The sequence below is a fragment of the Ascaphus truei genome, chromosome 3 (genome assembly GCF_040206685.1).
Source record: "Ascaphus truei isolate aAscTru1 chromosome 3, aAscTru1.hap1, whole genome shotgun sequence".
Taxonomy (NCBI): Eukaryota; Metazoa; Chordata; class Amphibia; order Anura; family Ascaphidae; genus Ascaphus; species Ascaphus truei.
In genome coordinates this window covers 427,292,854-427,317,105 of record NC_134485.1, presented here as the reverse complement: position 1 = coordinate 427,317,105, position 24,252 = coordinate 427,292,854, and the positions used below count along the sequence as shown (strand labels likewise).

The following is a 24,252-nucleotide window of genomic DNA, read 5'->3' as shown; positions in this document are numbered from 1 at the left end:
TGCCAAGGAACTGCAGCAGCAAGCAATGCACTGTGGACAAAAGGAAGGTACAGAGGTTTTTCTTGGCAGGTGCACATCCGGTATCACTGATGAGAAGGGATGTGTGCACAGTGCTACTGATGTTTCCGAACCTTCCAAAGTAAAGAAGAAAAAGTCCACAGAGATGCCTGTTAGAGCTACAAACTCTGCAAGCAAAGTCTGCCTACCTGTAGGACTACCAGCTGGGGTTCTAGCAAATACAGTGAAAACAGCTGCAATTACGCCTCCTGTGGTCAGTAAGAAAGATACACCTGATACCACCAAAATGGAGGGCAAGATATGGCGTTCCTATTATGAACCCTACCCCACGGAAGAGTGACCCTTCCGGTCCTTTGAGGATAAGGATGAAAATATCTGTTATGGTGAACCTGAACCGAGTCACACCCACAAAACACCCCAAGGATGGTGGAGGTACCGAAACTCGGTACACACCGAACAAACAGGTCTCTATGACCCCGAATATTCCTACCAGCTAATGCAACTACAAGAAAAGTATGGTGGATGCTGTGAAACTGCTGAAGGTTCAATCAAAGAAGGAGACCCCGGTACCTCTGATGGAATGGAGTCGCCCAAAGCAAAAAGGCGGAAAAAGAAAAGAGGTTCTCCACTTACCTTGGAAGGATTAGACACGGCCGCAGCTCCTGCGGAGAAAAAGGGGGCCAAGATGCTCTGCAGCCTAAAGCAAATGGAGAATTCGTCCCGCAGATGGCAGAATATCCAGTGGGCCCAAGGCAGATGTTGTGTACCCCCAAAGAAGTGTCTGTCTTGTGCTAACAGTGAGAAACACTCAACCAACAATACCAGGGAAGCGGAGCCGGAGCTAATAAGTGATGATCCCATGACCAGCCCTGAAGATGCCCTGCAAACTGCCAGGCATGACTGTGATATGCTCTGTGAACAATTGAAACTGAAGATAGATTATTACGCTGAGCTACAGAAAAAACATGCTGAGCTACAGTAGAATGTGCTCACAATTTACTCTTTGGCCTTGACTGAATTGGAGGATCTAAAGACTGAGCTAGATAGTACAAATTCTGATATTACCGCCATGGATGAAAAGCAGAGCAAGTCTGACCGAATGATTGCTAATCTGAAACAGAAGTATGAGGAGGCACTGAAAGAGATTAGTCTTTCAGCAAGAGGTTCGCAATTGCCATAGGGAGGTGGATGTCTCTCAGAATAAGGTTCACTCTCTCTGCATAGAACTGAATGTCTCACACCAGGAGGTCAACAGTGTCCGGACAGAGGTGGACATATCGCAGCATGAGGTTCCTTCTCTCCGCATAGCACTGGGTGCCTCACACCAAGAGATCAGCAGTTGCCGCACAGAACTGGAAGTCTCTAGAAAGGAACTTAACGGTCTCGCTGAGGAGCTGGACATCTATCTGGATATATATAGATATAAATAGATATATATCTATCATATTTCTTTAAATAAATAAATAATAAAAAATATTTATTTATTTTGATTGTGTGTTTGGGGTGATAATTAGCTTCGTAGCTACCCACCCAGTTAGAGAGGGCTGGAGTAAAGGTGTAGATATTCTCCAAAGCAGAATAGGCCTTTATTTTGTTTATTTTGAATGTTTTGCAGTGTTAAATGAACAGGCGCAATAAGCCTTATTTTAGTTTCACCTTAAAAATGGTCTCCATTGCATACCTCTGCACTCATCTCTTAGCCTTGGTAATGCGTGTTAAAGAAGTAATCCTGCCTACTTGTTTCTTATTTCACCAATTTTTGTAATGCTGTGCAATAGATGGTTCCTTTGCAGCTAAACCGGATAGTTGTTCCTGAGATATTGGTGACCATGGTCCCTCCAAGGAGTACACAATTCACATCAAAATTTGCAGGCCAGTAGGAAGCCATGTAATCGTCTGGGACTGTTCAAGGGTACATGCAACTACACATGCGGGGTCTCTTGACAAGGCTTATTTATTTAGCCTTAAAAACATACAGCACACAAAACAAAATAGCTTCTCTTCAGCAGACAAAACAAAATAGCTTATCTTCAGCGTGGCAAACAAAGCAGTTTCTCTTTAGCATGGCAAACAAAGCAGTTTCTCTTCAGCATAGCAAACAAAGCAGTTTCTCTTCAGTATGCAGGACACATCAGTTCATAAATCATGTACTTTGCAAACAGACCTTATATCAGTAATCTCTTCAGTAACTCACTCCTGTCTCCTGACCAGCTAGACTGCATGTGTGTACAGCCTGGGGTTTTTAACACACCTTGATTAGGCAGCTGGGATCCAACTAATTGTCATGACCTTCCCAGCTGAAGTTAACCTCATCACTGCTGTACTGCAGACTAAACATATGTCTGCCAGGCATATAGCTGGTGGTTTTTATTTACCCTGTCACATTCCTCCCCTGTTAGTGTGTGGCTGGGGCTACGCAAGGCTGAAGCCCGACCATCCACCCCTTCTCTAGAAAAGAAGTCAGCATTTGCGTTCTCTTTTCCTGGCCTGTGCTGAATCCCAAATGAGAAGGGTTGGAGGGCCATATACCACCTAGTCAATCTAGCATTGGAATCCTTCATACTATTTAACCACTTCAGTGGAGCATGGTCCGTCACCAGAGTAAAATGGACTCCTGCCAGGTAATGCCTTAGAGTCTCGATTGCCCACTTTACTGCGAGGCACTCCTTCTCAATCACTGAGTAGTTCTTTTCCCTTTGGAACAATTTCCTACTTGGGAAAAGGATAGGGTGTTCAGCTCTCTAAAACTGTTGTGACAACACTGCCCCATGCCCTATCTCTGATGCATCGGTTTGCACTACAAAAGGCCTGTTGAAGTCTGGGCTTCTAAGGATGGGACCCTCTGATAGGCACCTTTTTATGTCCTCAAAGGCTCTCTGACACTCCCTTGACCATACCACTTGTGTAGGGGCACACTTTTTTGTGAGGTCCGTTAAAGGGGCTGCCACTTCTGGGTAATTGGGGATGAACCGCCGGTAGTATCCTGCTAAACCCAGCAGAGAGTGTACCTGCGTTTTTATTTGGGGGTCGGAACTTCTTTCAGGGCAACTACCTTGTCGGTTAGTGGCCTTACTTTTCCACCTCCCACTGCATACCCTAAGTATTTGGTTTCCGCCTTACCCAAGACACATTTCTTAGGGTTGGCTGTGAGCCCTGCCTCTCTTAGAGATTTGAGGACCGCTTTCAGCCTATTTAGATGGGTCCGCCAGTGTTAACTATAAATGACAATGTCATCTAGGTAGGCTGCGGCATAAGCCCTATGGGGTCTCAGCACCTTATCCATGAGTCTCTGGAATGTGGCTGGGGCTCCATGCAGTCCAAATGGCATTGTCACAAACTGGTATAAACCCATGGGAGTGGCAAAGGCTGTTTTGCACTTGGACTTCTCTAAGGGTATTTGCCAGTATCCTTTTGTTAAGTCCAGCGTGTATATACCGCGTTACCAAGGGCGTCAATTAACTCATCCACCCTTGGCATCGGATATGCGTCAAACTTGGATACCGCATTGACCTTTCGGAGGTCCACACAAAATCTTACCTTCCAATCGGGTTTAGGGACCATAACTAGTGGACTACTCCACTCACTGCATGATTCCTCAATCACTCCTAAGTGTAACATTTCTTGTACCTCCTTCTCTACCAGGGCTCTACGACTTTCAGGCAACCTATAAGGACGGGAACGTACTTTTACCCCTGGTGCTGTCTCGATCGCATGTGAAATTAAGTTAGTTTGCCCTGGTAAATCAGAAAAAACATCATGGAATTGTGTAATTATTGCTAACAAGTCCCCTTTTTGTTCAGAGGACAACTGTTTACCCATTGGGATTTTATCATCACTCACGATGTTCTCCCGTGGAGGCTGAGGACCCAAGTCCGTTTCCTCCTCCACCGGGTGGATGAATAGAGACCGCTGCATCTTCCAGGGTTTCAGCAAGTTCACATGGTAAATTTGTTTACCCTTCCTGGACCCTGGTTGAGCGATCTCGTAATCCACATCACCCGTGCAGCGGAGTACTTCGAATGGGCCCTGTCATTTGGCCAGGAGTTTACTCTCGCAACTGGGTAACAATAACATCACCTGGTCTCCCGGGTGAAACACTCTCATGCGAGCATTCTGATTGTAATGTCTCTCCTGACTGTCCTGGGCTGATCTAAGATTCTCCCTAGCAAAATGGCCGACCACATCTAGGCGCTTCCTAAGGTCTAGTACATATTGCAGGGTATTCTTAGAAGGGGACCGCTGTTCCTTCCAGGACTCCTTTAGGAGGTCTAGGATACCCCGGGGTTGGCGGCCATACAGCAGTTCAAATGGAGAGAATCCCGTGGAGGCCTGGGGAACTTCCCGCATTGCAAACAGCAGAAAGGGAGAAGTTCATCCCAGGCTCTCTTCTCTGAATCTACAAATTTTCTCAGCATCCCTTTTAGAGTTCGGTTAAATCTTTCCACCAATCTGTCAGTCTGTGGATGGTAGACCGATGTCCGAACAGACTTGATCTCTAGTAATTTTAAGACATCCTGCATCGGTTTAGCCATAAAAATTTGTACCTTGGTCTGTCACCATAACCTGGGGAAGTCCAACCCGTGAGAACAGCTCCAACAACTTGTTGGCTACTTGCTTCGCCGTTGCTGTTCTCAGGGGGATGCCTCAGGATATCTTGTTGCATAGTCAACTATTACAAGAATAAACCTGTGTCCTTTCGCAGAAGGTTCTAGAGATCCTACCAAGTCTACCCCAATCCTCTCAAAGGGAACTGACACCAAGGGTAGAGGAACCAAAGGGGCTGTTTTTTGTCCCTTCGGACTAGTTAGCTGGCACTCCGGACATGCCGCACATAACTTGGCAATATCACTATGCATCCCTGGCCAATAGAATCGGAACCGAAATACGGTCCAATGTTTTATCCCTACCCAGATGACCACCCCAAGGGACAGTATGGGCTAGAGTGAACACAGATTTAACAAACGCCTTGGGAACCAATATCTGTCTGGTGACCTCCCCTGTTTGTGTCTGCCTATTCACCCTATACAGGATATCATTTGATAATTCAAAATGGGAGAATACTATCACCCCCTGTGCTTTCAAAATCTGCTCATCAATTTTTACCACCTTATTATACTGTCTAGCAAGGACTGGGTCTTTGTCACGATGACACCAACTTTTATCAACACATTTATATTTCTGGGTACTTGATTGAACAGAACAAGTTGCAAAATAAATTGTGATTTATTTCCTTAATAGACATACACACGACATCTGCAGAATACACTTGAAAACAACACTTACTGGAATAAGGGAATGAAAGAAATTGTCCTTTTAAACAAAATAAATTGTCCTCTGCTTGCAAGCGCCAGAAATGCAGCCTTGGTTTTAAAAGTCCTGTGGTTATGTGGTTATTAACCTCTTCACTCCTGGACTGGTTGCTGCTGTACTGGAACAAAGTCTTGCATCTATACATCATGGATTAAAATTCAGGAATCACACTGGGGATACCTGGGGGAGCCACAGTTATAGACTGCCCAAAGCTATCTTTAACATGTGGATCCAATCCCCTCGTGGGAACAAAAAAAACCACGAATAGCCAAGTTACCCACAGTTCATAAGACCGGTCAAAAGGGCTGTCCGGTGGGCAGGGTGCCTGGGTCAGGTTGACGCCCATGCCACTTCGCATACCTGGGCTACACCCTTAACTTGGGGCCACTGTGTCTGGTTTCTGACTCAAAGGTGTCACTAGCCTGACATCTGCTGTGCATCAGTATGCCAGTATTATATACATTATGGGTCTCTGGGTCTTTTCATAATTGACACTCTTTTAGACAGGGGGACTCTAAATCTGTGAGAGCCTTTTGAGGCTCCGTCATAAAAATAACTACAGCCCTTTGAGGCTTGGTCATAAAAATAGCCCCAGCTCATTCACCCAAAAAAATACCTCCTGCCTTACATTTAAGATCTGCCATCATGTGTCGATTAGAGGGTATGGCAAGCAATGCATCTTGTCTTTTACCCTCGCAGACAGGGAATGGCCTGCAAATGGGGAATAAAAATGGCGGGGACAGGGCAACAACAGTAATGCATAGCAAATCAGGTATTAACCCCTTCCTCCCCGTCACAGTCTTCCCTTTGCCTCTGGCAAAAATCAGGGAAGTATAGGTCTGGTAAATCTCCAGGGCCCATATCCCCCTCCCTCTGGCCATTCCCAGCGATCACTTGTGACCTCTGACTACTAGAATGGTCACCTTGAGACCCAGATTTCTGCAACCAGTCCTGTTTGTCAGAGCGTCTTTGCTTCCGAGTCTTTTGAACCCGGTGCCTACTGGGGAAAAAGGTCTGCCGAGAAGGGGAACAGTTTGCCAGGGTTCTCCTGAGCCATAGAATAAGGCTCCTCGTGAGAGACTGGAGCCATTAGGTCTGAAAAGAAAGGCCAGTCCCGGCCAAGCACAACGGGGCGGAGAGCCAAGGAGCGACTCCTACTTCGAGGTAGGCCTCCTGGCCTTTTACCTGTAGCCGGATTTTGGCCGTCGGATACCGTTTTACAGCGCCGTGTATACATTCTATACTACATGGGGAGTCAAAAGAACACACGTTACGCGGTAACCGTTCCTGGAAGACCAGAGTTTTTCCAGAGCCCGAATCTACAAGGGCCTGGATGGTTTTTCCCCTAACCTGGGCTGGAAGTAGCCAGGGCTCATAATTTTCTCCAGTGAAGGCCGAGGCGACGGTCCTGCTAAATGAACAATCCATCAGTGGACAGTCCACCTGCCGATGGCCTTGTTCTCCGCAGGCGGAACATGGAGAGGGTTCCCTCGGAGGAGGGGGGCGTGGATAGCGCTCCGCTGGACCGGATACTGGATACCAGGCATCTGTTGGGTCTTGTGGGCGATGTCCTCAGAAGTTCCTCTCATTTTGCGACGAGCTGACATCAGGAAGGAGATGAGGGTCTCGGCGGGGACCAGCATTTGGACTCCGTCCTTGCTGTAACGACTGCTCCTTCCGTTGGACTTGGCGGTTGCGCGTGGACAGGCCGTAGGTTCCCTGTTGATCCGACCTCCCTCTTTGGGCATCCACAGGTGCCAGTCGAGTCGGATCCGTCGGGTCCTGGACACTTGCCTGCTCCTCAGCCCCAAGGAAGTTCTCCACGAGTCGGACCGCCAAAGCTAGGGTTCAGCAGAGTGGCGTTTTACCCAAGAGCGTGCGGAAGGGGGTATTATTTGTAGGAATTGTTCCAAACCACCTGCTCAAGAATTGCCTCCTTAGTGCACTCCTCAGGTTGTATCCAGCGCGTACACAAGTCCAATAACCGCTGAGCGGGGAACCGGGGTCTCATCTTATTGGTTTACTTCATGTTCCGGAACTGCTGCCGGTAGGTCTTTGGGGTCAGACCTAAGCGATCCAGTATGGCGGCTTTCACTTGTCGGTGGTCCATTGCCTGATCTGCAGGGAGGCCCTGATATGAGGCGTGGGCTTCTCCTATGAGGAGCGGGGACAAAGCAGTTGCCCAGCGATCTGCAGCCCAGCCCTGAGCTTCGGCAACCCTTTCAAATGTCAGTAAAAAAGCCTCTGGATCCTTGTTCGGAGCCATTTTCCTCAGGAGTACCCGGGGTTTGTTTGCAAGTTCTGGACTGGCAGACCCCTGGAATTGGGTCAGCAGCTTGGCCATCCGCTCATCCTGTGCTGTCTGCTGCTTGGTTAGGAGCTGGGTTTGCTGCTGCAATGGTAGTTGGGCCTGCTCCTGCATTAACTGTCCCTGCTGTCTGGTTTGCTCGCACAGAAACTCTTTCAAAATGTCTTCAATTTTTCTCATTCTTGTTTGTGTGTGTGGCCCTTTTTACTGCAGGAGCCTTTCAAAATCCCGGCACTTCTGACACCATATGTTGCAGGGTACATGCAACTACACATGTGGGGTCTCTTGACAAGGCTTATTTATTTAGCCTTAAAAACATACAGTAGACAAAACAAAATAGCTTCTCTTCAGCGTGGCAAACAAAGCAGTTTCTCTTTAGCATGGCAAACAAAGCAGTTTCTCTTCAGCATGCAGGACACAACAGTTCATAAACCATGTACTTTGCAAACAGACCTTATATCAGTAATCTCTTCAGTAACCCACTCCTGTCTCCTTACCAGCTAGACTGCATGTGTGTACAGCCTGGGGTTTTTAACACACCTTGATTAGGCAGCTGGGATCCAACTAATTATCATGAGCTTCCCAGCTGAAGTTAACCTCATCACTGCTGTACTGCAGACTAAACATATGTCTGACAAAAACACAAAAGACACAGCGCACAACGCTCATAGTGCATTAAAGATATATTAAAACAACAAATTAATAGGGTAATTATTGTGCGTACATCAATAAAAAATCAATTAGACATTTATGGGATATGTTACCCATCCACCAGCAATGCGACCCGGATCAGATGTCTTCAGCAGAGATCTTGCATCACACTGTGGACCGGATCAGCAGTCATCCACTGTTACTGGAGTTGGTGAGAAAATCCCAGATATAGAATGGGTAGATAAGGAGTCCTTTAAATGTCCCCGGTGAAGGTGAACAGTGTCTAGCCACAAGTGGCTCACTGGGGAACGGCCGTGTCCCGCGGTCCTCGCGACGGCTGGTCTCTCTCCTTCTCCCCACCGCACCGGCACTTCCGGGTGATGACGTCACTCCAACTCGCGTCGCGTCACGTCAAGATTCTCCTCCGGTGGCCGGATCAATATATGTGGGGGCAGAGAGTCCAATAGTACACAATCCTACGCGTTTCGAAACCGTAAAGGTTTCTTCATCAGGGAACTGATCCAACTAATTATCATGAGCTTCCCAGCTGAAGTTAACCTCATCACTGCTGTACTGCAGACTAAACATATGTCTGCCAGGCATATAGCTGGTTGTTTTTATTTACCCTGTCACCGGGACGTTTTGTTGGATTTTTTTTACATACCCAGGAAGAAACACCAGTAACTACATCAGTGTATATTTCTGAAACCCGGGTGTTCCCAGAGCTACAATAGACATGGTTTATTTCTGGAAAACTCATTGGTTCCAACACTGTAAAAAAAAAAAAAATACTCCAAGGGCCCCATGATGTAGTAGCTACCCAGTGCATCATATGGTATCTGCTTGTTTTCAAGGCTTTCTGCCTTCCTGTGCAGTGCTGACTGCAATCTGGTTGAGGAATGCAAGAGGACTCCTCTTTGCAGCGTCATGGATGATGGAACAGATCACAGTGCCAGAGGGACTGTGGTACCCTGGTGTCTGACCCCTCTGGCACTCAAATGGTTAATGGGCATCATTACTAGCACAAACTGCACAGAAAACCATATTCTAATTGACAAAATGAATCTGGACAACTTTGCTCATCATCCATATTTAGACTTTTAAATATCAGTGTTACTTCCAAGGAATAAATGTCAACTTTGCACGTATGATGTGTAAGTGACCTGAAGTAGCACAACCAAACTTTTTGGACAACACAAGCATGACCATGTCATATTGCCACACCCACTCTTACTATTCTGAATTAATCCCATGGGAAATACTGCCTATACTTGGGTGGACTAATTGTATAACGACTGACTTGATTATATCATATTTATTATTGAGGATTTGGACTGTTCTAGATTAAATTATTATTTGTAGCTTTTTCTGCTTGCCTGATTACAAATGTGTTGGCAAAAGAGGTGACATGGGATGTATCTAGGGACATCTTTGACCATTGTAACAGCACATACTTCTTAGGAACTGGTCAAAAAAGGGCCACCACTCATTTCATTGCTGTACTGTAGATCTCAACTATTAATTTAAAGGTAATCAAAAAGATCAACAAGGCACAACTTTGCATCGTGTGTTTTTAGGTATGTTAGGCTTCAGTGATTATGCAGATTAACATACACCTATGAGCCAAGCATTTTCAACATTGTTCTTATACAACCAGATTTAATATAACATTTTGTTGTATGCCCTTGCCCTCTTGTTATGATTACGTATGTTGCTTTGTGCTGTTCAGAAGATAAACCCGCTAGGCAGAGAAGGAGAGGAGACCCGGGATCCGTACCTGGGATCTAAATCATGAAACAATAGAATAGTGGACTTCAGTTCTGGGGTGAGAGCAGGAGGTATAGGATGGTCGTGGTCACTGTTCCAGGCTCAGGGCTGGAGAGAGGCAGAGTGGTTGAGGTCAAGGCTAGAGAGAGACAGAGTGGTAGAGCTAAAGTAGTCCGGTGGCAGTCAGGGGTCTATGGCAGGCAATACTGGGCTTCCAGAAGGAGACTAGACATGGAATACCTTGCACGGCCAAGGAGAGAGGGGAATAGAAGCATTATAAAGGGAGATGGCAGGTGAGAGCAATCGACTTAAGAAGAGGCTGACTTCCTGCCTCGGTGGTCATGTTGTTAGAGGCAGGAGAAGTCAGAAGGCATCCATGTTGAAGATCCTAATACGTCTTTACGTAACTGAAGTAGCATTTTTCAGGTCGTTTCATGAAGCTGAAATTGGTTAAGGCCTAAATTTGACTTTCATGCTCACCATTGAATGTGGTCACTTATGTGGGTAATATCTGTACCACAGCAGCATTTGAGATACTTATTGTGGTTTATCAAGTGAAACTACAGCGTATTGTTTATTTCTTGATAAACGTCTACAACCCAATAGCGGTATGCTTGTGGGCGATTGTAGCTCCATCTTGTGAGGTAGTACAAGAAACCTTTTGACTCGGTGGCAGAGATAAAGCTGAGCATTCCTTCCACTTTTGTATATTACTCAAGCTCCCTGTGGGAGTAATGACAAGGGAACCACCTTGTAGCTAGGTTAAGCCCGGGTTAGGAGGGGGTTATGGGAGGTATGTTTTTTTTTTCTTTTCTAGGGTATTTCTTTCCCTCTGCTTCCTGGATCTCTAGCTCACTGGTCATACCAATGCAGTTTCCTCAGCACTTGTTGAGTATATTGGAGACTTTACATTTTACTCTTGTGGCATCCAGAAAAGTTTTTAATGTTTTTCACTTTTCCACTTTATTTTTAATTTTTGAGACTGACAACTTTGTGTGTTCAGAAATAGCTCGATCTAGATTCCTCTTCATTATTTTTTGTATCATCATGAATTGTCACCTCAAGTGGCATAATATACCCAGGTGCACTCTATATTTATTTCACAACAGCAAAGTTTGACGTTGCATCTGCAGCAATGGGAAAAAGGATTGGAGCAAGAACTTCGAGGATGTCCAATCTGCAATAGGATGCAGAATGAAATTTCAGCACATGGTCTTTTATGGCTTGCCCCATGAAACATTCTCCTAAAACAAGAACAGAGAGAACTGAGATTCACTCATTTTAAAAGGCTCCAACTTTTTGAGGGATTACAAAACATTACAAGAACATATTCAGCATTGTTTCCAGTTTCATAGATTAGCAGATGATTCATTGTGGTTTGAAACATTCATAAACATGTTTTTATAAAACCGTACGGTAGGAGAAAGCGCTAAAACACTTTTAAAACCGTAAATGAATAAAGTGATAAAATCACAGAAAAAAATGAACCTATAAAAAGATAACACAAAACTATATATAAACGAACCAGTGTCCAAGTCCTGCTGCCACAGTCCAAATCAGGGAACTTTTCTGGTCGCGTCACAAAGTCTTTACAAAAGAAATCTGGGCAATTGGGCGCAAAGGGCGGTGGACAAAGAAAAAATGTGTGGAAGAGAATAAAATTGCCAATATAGTCTCTAAAATAATTTTGAAGGCAGTGATACTTAGCTCAAGTCAGAGTCCTTGGAGTTGATGTATAGGCTTCTCCTGCAGTTCTCAGAGAATGGTGAACTGTACCTTGAAAAAAGGATATAGAGAGGAAAATAGTGCAATATTGTTTTTAATAAATGGTTAAAAGCGACAAAGCGAGTACCAACTGTCAAACATATGTGGTTTTCAGCGCGGTTGAATATTGAGTTTTCCAGCTTTGCATTGCAGGTAACCTCAGTCAAGGCACTTTGTAGCTGCAGTCTATGGTGCTCGCATCAGTTGGGGGTATGGGGTCCTCCGGGGTTTTACGCTCCCCACATTAGCACCCCCTCTTCCCACCCTGCGGGCTGCTGCAGTCTAGGCTATAACCTGAGGTGTATGGTTACTGCTCTGCTTCGTTCTCGGTGAGCTCTGTTGAACCGGTTCTTACTTCCGGGTTTCGGAACTCCGATGTCACTCGTGTAGTACGGTGACTCGTGAAGGACACCCTACGTGTTTCGAGAAGTTTGTACTCTTCAGGGGATAGTCCATTGGGCTTAATGTGGTGCTTTATATATCCAATAGCCCTTGGGCAATGCGCAGCGTAATTGGCAAGACAGCTTGCAATCAACTGATTTGCGTGATGCTGATTTAAGTTAATTGACTCCTTGAATGTGGCACTGAATTTGCTTTATTAAATGGATTACAGCCTCTGCAAATGACAGACCACAAATATGGATAAATAGAGGGATGTAAATAAGTAAATAAATAGTTGGGCTTAAAAAATATATTGAAAGGTAAAAATGTACTGGTTGTTAGGTCACTGGTGGGAGAGGGAACCACCCGTGCGTGACCTGTAAGTGGACAGTGAAGAAAAACATCTGCTACACTGTTGTTGTGGATGGCTTCTAAAATATATAAATACAATAAAAGTAAATTTAAGAATAAAAATTGCATATATAAAAAATGTGCATACAAAGGGGGAATATGGAGACAACTATAATAATTGTGATATCAATTGAAAAAAATAGATAAATAAGGTGTGTGTGTGTATGTGTGTATATATATATATGTTTGTGTGTGTGTGTGTAATCGCAATCCTGGTGGCCATAGACCGTCTCCTCACCTAAAAGACCCTTTCGTGACGAACATCCAGGTTGCGCAATCTCATGGCCCAGTTACGCGCGGTCTGACTCTCCACCCGCGGACTCTGACTCCGCCTCCCGCTCCAGCGCACGATGGGTGCGCTCGTCCAGCCTCCCCGCTGACGCGCGTCCCAATCTCCACTCCCGCTCTGGTGACGGACAGGACCGGCGTGGGAGTGACGTGTGTACCAAGCTCCGCCCCCTGACCGCCGTGACGCGTGCGATCGGTCCCACCCCCGTTCCTGATCAGGCGTCATCATAGGGCACACCTGTGTGCACCAGCAGCCTATAGGATTCCGCTTCCTGGTTCTATCCTGGCTTTCCATTGGAGGATATCCCTTTATATACCTTCCTGCTTCAGACTCTCATTGCTCCCTAAGTAGGATGAGTATACAGGTACACAGGTAGGAATCCCGCAGAGCCGATCTGTCTAGGAAGATGTGAGGAAGAATCCAAGAAAAATGAAGCGGTGCAACTCCCACGCAGGTAAGAACACAGACCAGGGTAATGACACTCAAGTGTTGGCTTTATTGACACCCGACAGCTGTCCTGTACCCCATACAAGACTTATCTCACTCCAGAGGCTATTGGGGGGACCGCAATACTGTTGCTTATGGATATGTGGATTAAGTGTATGCAACGCTGATGGCTGTTCAACAAGCAGATTTTATTATTGCTTTACATTTGGTCAACATTGAGAAGCACCACTCGGGGGTGTGTTCCTTCTACAGCTAGGAAGATGTGAGACAAGAGGCGATCTGATACCCGGGTTGGTGTCCTCTCCATATCCATTCCCCACCCTACCTCTTCCCCCCCCCCCCTTTTTTTTTAACGTTATAATATTATTTCTATTCCGTCCGTAATAACCCGGCTAAATAGGGCCCGAAAGGTCGGGAATCCTCATGAATAATATTACTGTTTACAGCTGAGAATACTTTCAAGAATGCCTGTAATGTGTATTGTGTATTGTATCTCATGTTTAAAATATTCAATAAAATTTAAGTTATAAAAAAAAACTCATTGCTGAGCATAGTCTAGTGTGACGCCGTGCCTCGTTGCATTCAGTTCCTGTGACCTTGCCTTGCTTGTTAACCTCTTGTTGCCTGACCCTGCTTCTCTCTTTGGACTCCGCAACTCTCCTGATCCGGCTACGAACTACCAGTCTTCTGTCTCCAGTCCTGACCTTGGCTAAGTACTCCAACGATCCACAACTCTCCTCTCCTGACTTGGCAAGTACCCTCAACTACTCTCACATCTCTAATCCTGACCTGGCTTGCACGACCAATCTACATCCTAGGCGCGCCCGCGTGGCTGTGGGTTGGCGTTACTCAATTCCCTACCTCAGCACCGCGGTCGCACTTTGTTTGTGCTGAGCTACGCGTTAGTGTGTGTGTGTCTGTGTGTATATATACAGTTAGGTCCGGAAATAATTGGACACACACAATTTTCATAATTTTGGCTCTGTACGCCACCACAATGGATTTGAAATGAAACAACCGAGATGCAATAGAAGTGCAGACTTTCAGCTTTAATTCAAGGGGTTGAACAAAAATATTGTATGAAACGTTTAGGAATTGCAACCATTTTCATACACAGTCCCCTTTATCCAGGGACTCAAATGTAATTGGACAAATTAACACAATCATAAATAAAATGTTAATTTTTAATACTTTGTTGAGAATCCTCTGCAGGCAATGACTGCTTGAAGTCTGGAACACATGGGCATCACCAAACGCTGGGTTTCCTGCTTTGTGATGCTTTGCCAGGCCTTTACTGCAGCTGTCTTCAGTTGTTGTTTGTTCGTGGGTCTTTCTGCCTTTAGTTTTGTCTTCAGCAAGTGAAATGCATGCTCGATCGGGTTGAGATCAGGTGATTGACTCGGCCATTGCAGAATATTCCACTTCTTTGCCTTAAACTCCTGGGTTGCTTTCGCAGTATGTTTTGGGTCATTGTCCATCTGTAAAGTGAAGCGCCGTCCAATCAACTTCGCTGAATTTGGCTGAATCTGAGCAGACAATATATCCCTATACACTTCAGAATTCATCCGGCTGCTTCTGTGTTCTGTCACATCATCAATAAACACTAGTGACCCAGTGCCATTGTAAGGCATGCATGCCCATGCCATCACACTGCCTCCACCGTGGTTTACAGATGATGTGGTATGCTTCGGATCATGAGCCGTTCCAAGCCTTCTCCATACTTTTTTCTTCCCATCATTCTGGTACAGGTTGATCTTAGTTTCATCTGTCCAAAGAATGCTGTTCCAGAACTGGGCTGGCTTTTTTTAGATATTGTTTGGCAAAGTCTAATCTGGCCTTTCTATTCTTGAGGCTTATGAATGGTTTGCACCTTGTGGTGAACCCTCTGTATTTGCTCTCGTGAAGTCTTCTATTTATGGTAGACTTGGAAAATGATATGCCTACCTCCTGGAGAGTGTTCTTCACTTGGCTGGATGTTGTAAAGTGTTTTTTCTTTGCCATGGAAAGGATCCTACGATCATACTCCACTGTTGTCTTCCGTGGACGGCCAGGCCTTTTTGTGTTGCAGAGCTCATTAGTGCGTTCTTTTTTTCTCAGAATGTACCAAACTGTTGCTTTGGCCACTCCTTATGTTCCTGCTATCTCTCTGATGGATTTTTTTTTTTGCAGGCTAAGGATGCCCTAATTCACTTGCATTGAGAGCTCCTTTGACCGCATGCTGTGGGTTCACAGCAACAGCTTCCAAATGCGAATGCCACACCTGGAATCAACTCCAGACCTTTTACCTGCTTAATTGATGATGAAATAATGAAGCAATAGCCACACCTGTCCATGAAACAGCTTTTGAGTCAATTGTCCAATTACTTTTGGTCCCTTGAAAAAGAGGGGCCTACATATTAAAGAGATGTAATTCCTAAACCCTTTCTCCAATTTGGATGTGAATACCCTCAAATTAAAGCTGATAGACTGCACTTTAAGCCCATATTCATTATTTAACTGTAACTTGAATTTATTTTGGTACACAGCCCAAATAACAAAACTTGTATCAGTGTCCAATTATTTTCGGTCCTAACTGTGTGTGTGTGTGTGTGTGTGTGTGTGTGTGTGTGTGTGTGTGTGTGTGTGTGTGTGTGTGTATGTGTGTGTGTGTGTATATATACATACACAGTTGTGTGAAAAAGAAAGTACACCCTCTTTGAATGCTATGGTTTTACATATCAGGACATAATAACAATCATCTGTTCCTTGGCAGGTCTATAAATTAGGTAAACACAACCTCAGATGAACAACAACACATGACATATTACACCGTGTCATGATTTATTTAACAAAAATAAAGCCAAAATGGAGAAGCTATGTGTGAAAAACTAAGTACACCCTTACTGCTTCCATATTAATTAAGATGCTAAGTAACAGACAGGTTCTGCTAATTAAATGCCCTTGATTAATTGATCATCAGCAAGTGTGACCACCCCCTATAAATGCCGAAGTTTTACCAGTTTGCTGGTCTGGAGCATTCAGGTGTGTGTTAACACAATGCCAAGGAGGAACGACATCAGCAATGATCTTAGAGAAGCAATTGCTGCTGCCCATCAATCTGGGAAGGGTTATAAGGCCATTTTCAAACAATTTAAAGTCCATCATTCTACAGTGAGAAAGATTATTCAAAAGTGGAAAACATTCAAGACCGTTGCCAATCTTCCCAGGAGTGGACGTCCCAGCAAATGCACCCCAAGGTTAGACCGTGCAATGCTCAGAAAAATTGCAAAAAAACCCCAAGAGTTATATCTTAGACTCTACAGGCCTCAGTTAGCATGTTACATGTTAAAGTTCATGACAGTACAATTAGAAAAAGACTGAATAAGTATGGTTTGTTTGGAAGGGTTGCCAGGAAAAAGAACATGACAGCACGGCTTAGGTTTGCAAAGTTGCATCTGAACAAACCACAAGACTCCTGGAACAATGTCCTTTGGACAGACGAAACTAAAGTGGAGATGTTTGGCCATAATGCACAGTGCCACGTTTGGCAAAAACCAAATACAGCATATCAGCACAAACACCTCATACCAACTATCAAGCACGGTGGTGGAGGGGTGATAATTTGGGCTTGTTTTGCAGCCACAGGATCTGGGAACCTTGCAGTCATTGTGTCGACCATGAACTCCTCTGTATACCAAAGTATTCTAGAGTCAAATGTGAGGCCATCTGTCCGACAGCTAAAGCTTGGCCGAAATTGGGTCATGCAACAGGACAATGAACCCAGCACACCAGGAAATCTACAATAGTATTGCTGAAAAAGAAAAGAATCAGGGTGTTGGAATGGCCCATGCAAAGTCCGGACCTCAATCCAATTGAAATGCTGTGGTAGGACCTTAAGAGAGCTGTTCATAAATAAATGCCCACAAACCTCAATGAACTGAAGCAACATTGTAAAGAAGAGTGGGCCAAAATTCCTCCACAACGATGAGAGACTGATCAAGTCATACAGAAAACGATTACTTCAAGTTACTGCTGCTAAAGGTGGTTCTACAAGCTATTGAATCATAAGGTATACTTAGTTTTTCACACATGGCTTCTCCATTTTGGCTTTATTTTTGTTAAATAAATCATGACACGGTGTAATATCATGTGTTGTTGTTCATCTGAGCTTGTATTTACCTCATTTTAAGACCATATGATTGTTATTATGTCCTGATATGTAAAACCATAGAATTCAAAGAGGGTGTACTTTCTTTTTCACACAACTGTATATAAAAACCTCTGGCACCAATTGTCACGGAAGACCAGAACAATTCACTGGGACCAAGGCACCAGACAGGACAAAGGTGTTTAATAAAGTATATTTATTTTGGCCGGAGCCAATAGGCAGAACATAGCCACAGAAAAGGGCTTACACTCACCAAAACAGGTTTCGTGGGGAATCCTATCTAGCTAGGTCCTGTGTACAGGAAAATGACGAAAAACGAGGGTGGTCACTGCATAATGGAACCCAGCCACGAATTAAAATAAAATCAGCTTTAATAAATAGTAGTGCTGTACATCACAGAATAGACCTCTGACGCGTTTCGTCCCGTCTTGGGACTTTATCAAAGATACCACTACGGCTGCAGCGCGCAGGCTACTTCCTCCGCATTGAAGCACCGTGACTGCCTTCCAGTGTGTTACTTGTGGCCGCCCCTCGGGGCTGTGAGGAGCACCAGAGCGCAGGACACGTCGGGTCTGTCCCAGAAGAAACCATCAATTTCCTGCAGTGACGTCATGCATCAGCGCGCAAGCGCGAGGTTCACAGAGCTGGGACTGGCAAGTCAACGGAACGAACAGTGAAGATACCAGGTCGGGTAAGGGCAGCAGGTTTTAGTGTTCCGTGAGTACAGGAGAGCGGCATCCACGGTTGCTTCTCTTCCTGTCTCTATCTATTCCCTGCTCACTAGCCCCCCACCCAGGTCATTAGTCTGTTAAACGTTCTTCCTTCTAAACCTTCATTTGTTTATTACATCATCTGCAGCAGGATTGCCATTTTTATAGCTATACATATTATATCTTGCATTTTTTTCAAACCACGAGTCACGTGCACATGGTGGAGCATCGGACAACACGGGGTTTATTCCCCATACTTCACATAGGTCCTGTGTACCATCACAGAGCAAGGGTTCACCTGTGATGGACCGGGAGGTGGTGACTTTGTCTAGGACAGCACACAGGGGTGGCTTTAAGGAGAGCAGAGATTTCAATCCGGCCAATGGGAACAGCACCTACGGGGCTCATACCCAGCAACTGTTCTGGCCAGAAATAGGCATCTCAGTGTCTGGGATGACCAAAGGCTCCGCTCTTCGAGCCAACATCCCTGAGTGCCGACCTACTCTCAATGTTCCCAAGCACTGCACCTTCCTCCCCCCCACCCACTTGTTTAACACAAACCCGGATTCCTTTGTGTGCAAGTTGAATTAACAAATTAACAGACGGGAACACAAAGCAGACAGAAACACAGACATCAGATTTTCACACAGAATAAAGGTTTACATACTCATTAGTACAGTATTTTGGTAATTTTAATCAGAATAAGATTAATCTACAGGGGAAATTCTACTGTATGTATCCATCTAGACCAGGGGTGGGGAACCTTTTTTCTGCCAAGGGTCGTTTGGATATTTATAAGATCATTCGCGGGCCATACAAAATTATCAACTTAAAAATGAGCCTGCTGTATTTGGTCAAACATTTCATTAACTCACCCCTAATGTGATGGCTGGAACGGCTTCTCTTTGGTGAGGCGTGTGATGTTAGCTGGTATTGATGTTGCTACTCGCAACTGCTTTTCCAAGGGGGGGATCGGAGCGGGGGGGGGACCTGGACAAGGTAAGCAAGGGAGGCATGGAGCAGACTTACCACTTGCTCCATGCAGGAAAAGACGGGCCTCGCTTTGCAAGTTCGGATAGAGCTTGCTGCGAGCCAAAAAAAAAATCTCGGCAACGTGCCAACACGCAGCAGCCAATCAGGAGAGGGGTTTTTTTTTTCTTTCTTTTTTCCAGGCGCATCGCGAGCGCGTTAAAATCTGTCACCCAGTGGTAACCGGGCGACGGGATTTATCGAGGTTGCCTTGGCAGGGCCAGACCAAATTATTTCGCTGGCCTTTTACAGCCCTCAGGCTAGACGTTCCCCACCCCTGATCTAGACCAGCGAGAGGGACAATGGCTGGGACTAACATTTAATATGTTAGCCATATTGACTCTACGGTCACACCCATAAAGACAGAAAATTATACCCACATGTTTGCATACACCAAACGTTGTCTTTTGTATTGTTGCTAGTGTTTCTATCACTCATTTGCAATGATTAGCTCTACTTCATACACCGTGTACACTTACAGAAGACAGTCTTACTGTCCTAGCTTCACATCTAACAGGAGTGCGATTAATAAAAAGAAGCAGCACTAGACCGACATTTTTAAGGAACAGTTTATACAGGTTATCAGTATGTTAATTTAAAAAAAAATATTTTGGAGAAGGAGTTGCTCAGTGAGTAAAGACACTGATTCTGAAAACTATGACACTGACTTTATTCAAGGGAACCTGGTTCAATTCCCAGTGCTCCTTGTGACCTTGGGAAAGTCACTGTCTCCCTGTGTCTCAAGCAACACAATCATAGATTATAAGCTCATATGGGCAGGCATTGACTGGAAAAATTCCTATGTGCTGCGTACCACAAACTATTCTGTAATTGTTAAGTGATTTGAGTCCCATTGGGAGAAAAGCGCTATATGAAATAAAGTTGTTTGTTTATGTAACAACTCTAGAATGCAGGTAAAATTATGCTTTTTATAAGCATGTGGTCACTTCAAAGTCTTCCCATTAATAAAGCATAGTTGTATTGTTAAACTTTCCTGCTGTCTGACCGCTGTGTGCATACAGTTCCTGCCACAGCTCCTACTCCCCCTACCATGCTAAAACTGAATAGAGCACTGCTGCCGTACGCATCTGCACCAGCGCCCCCTTGAGGAGAGAGAAGCTATACCTAACGGAATGGTCTGCTGGCCAGGTGAAAGTCCAGCTGCAAGTTGGAGACACCCGTTGTAAACAATTATGAGGCATCAAAAATCTAAATCTTAGAAAAGCATGCTAAGTGACAGATCTTCCAATGTGCTTCCAGGGAAGAACACATTTGTTGTAATGGGGCTATATTGTATTTATTGCATCATAGCGAACAAAGCCTTATACTAATGTAAAAAAAAAAAAAAGTCAGTCAATAATTGGTTACTTTTTCTTCATATCAAGGGTGCTGTTTGTAAAGTGAACAATGAAAATCAATTACTCATTTAAGTAATGTATGAAATGTGTTTTTATTTATTTTTTGGTTTCTGTAATATTTGGTGCCCGCATTATCCCACGGAGTGATCATGTGATCACGATGTTACTCAAACCCTAAACGGAAAATGAGCACAAAAAGGACATGAAGTAGCCACTACGTCATAGGTCCCTTTAACTACCAGATTCCATGATGTGGTGGTGGGGTCCCCTGGACTGCCACATCCTATGATGTGTGGGCTATACCCTGGGGCACCCAGAGGATTAAATGAAATGTAACAGTAAGTACATGTAATGTTAAAAGCAGACAATGATTTGTAAAGATCTGCATTTCTTTCTCATGCGTGTGTATGCAATTGAGAGCAATTGACTTGCCACTGTTTGCAGATTTTGTTGCGTTTTGAACTTTCCAACTTAAGGATATTTGTTTTCTTTAAGGTTGACATGCAACTGGTATTTAAATTAAGTTCTGTATTATTTGTTAAAATTGTATATGCTACGTTATCATGAACTGATGTGAAAAACATTTTTACATTAAAATAGGACAAGCTTTCGAGAGTACTACTTTCTCAGGTCAAGGAATAGAGTAGAACTGTCAATCTTTTCCTAGAATATCAATTGTCGTCAGTCCAAATTAAAAAAAACGTATCGCTTAATATTGAAGTACTCATTTATTTTGCACTATCACTACTGGACTAAAACAGCTTCTTCTATTTATGACATTAAATAGCAATAACTTACAGAGGTTTCAAGTTTCCTGTGTCAGAACTTATGTAAATGCATTCAATTGTTGTTTTTTCGTAGCAATGTTACAACAGTTTATTATATATTGCTTTTGTATATTGTCAATTTTTCCATTAATAAATCTGTGTCTCTCTTTAAGTCTTGCAGGGTGTATGTATCAAGTAGTTCAGGCCTCTGCACTACAAGGACAAAATGTTCTTCAATTGATACCAGTGTCAAAATCAACTGATCATCTCATTCCATTGGCTCAGTTTCCTAACATCTCCAATACATCTGCAGTAAACGTTAAAAAAAAAGTTTGTTTCTCTTTTCACTCTCCACTTCCAACTTCAACAGCAAAGGAAGCAGTGTTACAGCAAACCAATTTTGAAAACAACATAATCACAACACAAGACAATCCCCCTGTATGTGCAAAAAGCATTGGGGTTGACCGTAAATATTCTCCACTGGAGACAACTGTATCACATAATAAGCTTGCATGTTTCCCATCTCATCCAGGAAAAACAACTTATGTCATGGTGAATTCAAAAGCTGTACCAGTTGCTGTAAAGTCAACACCTACTTTACCTTCAGGGCATGATCTTCAAATACCAGCTAATGCTGAAGTCAAATCTGTTCCAGCTTCTTTGCCTTTTGCTATCCAGCAGAAAATACTCGCTGCAATTGGCAATAGTGAAAAACGAAAAGTCGCCAAGAACACTTCTGTTTTTCTTTCGCCAGTTAATACTATAAAAACTTTAGCTTATAAGCACATTTCACCAGTTTACCCCACACCTAGAACATCAAATAAAGCCCCAGTAACTTTGCCTTTGACAGTAGAATCTCTTATGGACCATTTACCTACTTATAAAAAAACATCTCCAAACATACCGATGAAATGGATTGTACAAGAGAATCAAGAGTCTGCTTCTTGCCTTGTTCCAGTAAAGTCTTCCGATGTCACTGCTACAAAGGTATTACAAATATTGACTGGAAAAACAAATCATGAAACCAGTATTGCAAATATGTTACCAATGTGCAGAAACCCTCTCAGTTCAAATACAAATGTTCTCCCTATTAAAGATGATTCTCTGGTTATGTACCAAAACAAAACCTACCTGCTGACTAAACAAGGATCTGATGTTTTTGATACGGAAACTAAATCTGAATCACAGAGCTTTGTGTCACTAGAAGAATCCACATCATGTTCGGAAACACAAAAGCATTCTGAATCCATAAAGAATATATCCAATAACGTGGTTGAGGTAGTGATGTGTCAAAATAAACCTACTAAAAATCTAAAAATGCGCCCGAGCACTGAAACATCTCTTCAGGTAAATGTGAGTTATAGTTCAAACAAGGAAAGTACTGCATTGTTACAAACTTCGAAACTTCAAGCAATTCGTACAAATGAATCAGACATAATTTGTATTCTTGATGATCCTGTTGAAAACTGCTCTGTCACAGAAAAACATGAGACACAAGACAAAGGGTTCAGTCCTCCAAACGCAACAATTTCCATAAAGGTAAATGCACCTACAGATGTACCGCACGCACATTATACTCCTGTTAAGATCGATGAACAGGTAACTTCTGCTAAGTAATCAAAAGTGACATTGGGATGGCACATGATCACACAATAAGAAAAATATATATTTTTAATGATTTGTTAATTTGCTAAACTTGCTGGTGAAGAAAATAGGCCATGTGAATGTATGAATGACGATTAAATGAATCAAAAAAAGTTGGTGGACCTTTGTAAAATGTGCTTGTGTGTTTCTAAAGGAGTAATGGAAAGCTACAAATGTTGATATGGGCTGCAGAAATCAGATGGTTTTAATTGGATTCAGCTTGTTATATTCTATACGGTTTAAATTATTTTCTGAATTGTTAAAGTCCTTACAAGTATTATTCAGTAACTTTTATAAACCTAGTGGAAAGGCCAATCTCAAGATGATGCTCGAGCTATGAAGAGCCCATCAAGTCCAGTTTACAGGGGGAGTTTGAGTTGTCAAAACAAAGAACAGCTAAAAAGTAGTCACACAGTTCCCAAACATGAGTAATTTATTTATTTAAAAAAAAATTCTAACGCACTACATACCAGGAAACTCAGTACTTACGCGAGTAATCATACACCTCCCATTTAAGGCAGTGCAAGCAAGAAGACAACATGTATATCAACAAAAAAACCTACTTCCTAAATTGCACTTATGATTGCATAATTTAGGAAGTTTTTAATTACTTAATGATGTTTTTCTAATTAATGAAATTACACATCATGCATTTACTGACTGTAACCAAATGAAACAGTGGTTCTGCCAAAGAGCAGATGCATGGGCGTCATTACTATGTACACTCTTTAAGAAAAATGTTACACTCCTGCATACTTTCTGAAAATTCTTACTTTCTGAAATCAAAACACAGGGAACACAACTTTTAATTTCCTTACAGCTCACAGGAATCTCACATTGCTCATTCAATTGCAAAAACAAAAGGGTTCTCTATCCAAGGCTCCCTGGATGAGGTTCTCTTTCAGCAGCCACATACAATACAAAGTTGTCTACTTGTTGCTAAAGAATTACCGCTGGGTTATTTCTTAGTACTTAATTTAAAGTGTAACTAATTTATGTCATTGACCTTGTATTGGTATATTAGGCCAGACTATGTAACTGTCATGAAATATTGTGTTAATTGAAGGATTTATGAGCAAACACTTAAAAAAAACCAACAAGAAACACTGATTTTTCCCCCCCCACTTTTATATACTACCAGGGTGTAAATATAATAATTTTTTCATTTGAGTGTAAAACAGGTCAAACTATTACGGTTGTAGACTAGAGATGTGAGAAAATATGTATTCAACTCATAAAAGCACTGGGATG

General features: G+C 43.4%; 1 protein-coding gene across 3 annotated transcripts in view; it reads left to right on the top strand.

Annotated features, from left to right (window-relative positions):
• Positions 1-24,252, top strand: part of LOC142490480 (uncharacterized) — a 30,704-nt gene that overhangs the window by 4,002 nt on the left and 2,450 nt on the right. For 2 of the 3 annotated variants that reach the window (XM_075592832.1, XM_075592830.1), the window contains one exon: positions 21,531-22,956. In XM_075592832.1, the coding sequence (XP_075448947.1) occupies positions 21,544-22,956 (1,413 nt within the window). In that variant the 5' untranslated portion in view covers positions 21,531-21,543. The remainder of the gene's footprint in view (positions 1-21,530; positions 22,957-24,252) is intronic. The other variant, XM_075592831.1, reaches the window with a different exon arrangement.